Source organism: Eimeria mitis, genomic scaffold (assembly GCF_000499745.2).
Source record: "Eimeria mitis Houghton genomic scaffold, Emh_scaff264, whole genome shotgun sequence".
Taxonomy (NCBI): Eukaryota; Apicomplexa; class Conoidasida; order Eucoccidiorida; family Eimeriidae; genus Eimeria; species Eimeria mitis.
This window is the reverse complement of record NW_013570981.1, coordinates 2162-3965: the sequence shown is the minus strand read 5'-3', so window position 1 is coordinate 3965 and position 1804 is coordinate 2162. Positions and strand designations below refer to the sequence as shown.

General features: G+C 29.3%; 1 protein-coding gene across 1 annotated transcript in view; it reads left to right on the top strand.

Annotated features, from left to right (window-relative positions):
• EMH_0005970 (uncharacterized protein) overlaps positions 1-446 on the top strand; it is a gene marked incomplete at both ends in the record, with an annotated part of 1259 nt that extends 813 nt beyond the window's left edge. The window contains one exon of the mRNA XM_013497380.1: positions 3-446. Within this exon, the coding sequence (XP_013352834.1) occupies positions 3-446 (444 nt within the window). The remainder of the gene's footprint in view (positions 1-2) is intronic.
• Positions 447-1804: the final 1358 nt, after the last annotated feature.

Sequence of the window (1804 nt, the reverse complement as noted above, 5' to 3'; positions counted from 1 at the left end):
GCAGCAGTAACAGTAGCAGCAGTAGCAGCAATGTAGCAGAAGTAGCAGCAGCAGCAGCAGCAGCAGCAGTAGCAGCAGTGCAACAGCAGCAGCAGCCGCAGCACCACCACCACCACCAGCATCACCAGCATCACCAGCCGCAGCAGCGGCAGCAGCATCACCAGCAGCAGCATCACCAGCCGCAGCAGCAGCAGCAGCAGCACCAGCAGCAGGAGCAGCACCAGCAGCAGAAGCAGCAGCAGCAGCACCACCACCACCACCAGCATCACCAGCAGCAGCACCACCACCACCACCAGCATCACCACCAGCCGCAGCACCACCACCACCACCACCACCACCACCACCAGCATCACCAGCAGCACCAGCATCACCAGCAGCAGCAGCAGGAGCAGCAGCAGCAGCAGCAGCAGCAACATACCCGAACAAATCCTCATAAACCCTCATAAGTTTACACTGGCCAACAGCAGCAAGAGCTTGTTTATATTGTAAAGAAGACGGTCTGCTGCTGCGGTGTATAGAAGCACAACCAACACCCACTGCTCCGCTCGTTATTAATATAACTAATGCTCCAGCAGCACGTAAAGAACAAACCTGAATATATAAATAATAAATAAATAAATATATTTATTTATTTTTATTTTATTTTTTTTTGTTTTGTCTTTTTATTGTCTTTATTTCTATATATTTATCTCTATAGAGACATACAAAAAGCAACAGCAGCACGTAAAGAACAAACCTAAAGAGAGAAAAAATATATAAATATATTTATTTGTTTATTTTTATTTTATTTTATTTAGTTTTATTTTTTTATTGTCTTTATTTCTATATATTTATCTTTATAAAGACAAACAAACAACACACACTGCTCCGCTTGTTATTAATATAACTAATGCTCCAGCAGCACGTAAAGAACAAACCTAAAGAGAGAAAAAATAAAATAAAACAAAAATAAATAAATATATTTATTTATTTATTATTTATTGTCTCTTTTTTCTCTTTATTTATATATATTTATCTTTATAAAGACAAACAAACAACACCACTGCTCCGCTTGTTATTAATATAACTAATGCTCCAGCAGCACGTAAAGAACAAACCTGAATATATAAATAAAACATTTATTTATTTATTTATTTATTTTTATTTTATTTTTTTTTTGTTTTGTCTTTTTATTGTCTTTATTTCTATATATTTATTATTTTTATTTTTATTTATTTATTATTTTTATTTTTATTTATTTTTTTTTTTTTTTATTTATTTATCTTTATATAGAGACGTACAAAAAGCAGCAGCAGCACGTAAAGAACAAACCTGAATATATAAATAAAACCTTTATTTATTTATTTATTTTTATTTATTTTATTTTATTTGTTTTTATTTATTTTATTTTATTTGTTTTTATTTATTTTATTTTATTTGTTTTTATTTATTTTATTTTATTTGTTTTTGTTTATTTTATTTTATTTGTTTTTGTTTATTTTATTTTATTTGTTTTTGTTTATTTTATTTTATTTATTTCTATATATTTATCTTTATAAAGACATACAAACAACACCACTGCTCCGCTCGTTATTAATATAACTAATAAATAAATAAATAAATAAATAAATAAATAAATAAATAAATAAATAAAACAAATAAAAATAAATAAAATAAATAAATAAATAAAACAAAATAAATGAATAAATAAACAAAAAACAAAAACTTACAGTATCTATCAATCTGCCTATATTAGTTAAGGAGATAACTAAACAAACAAATAAACATAAATACACCAAAATAAAGATAAATAAATAAATAAATA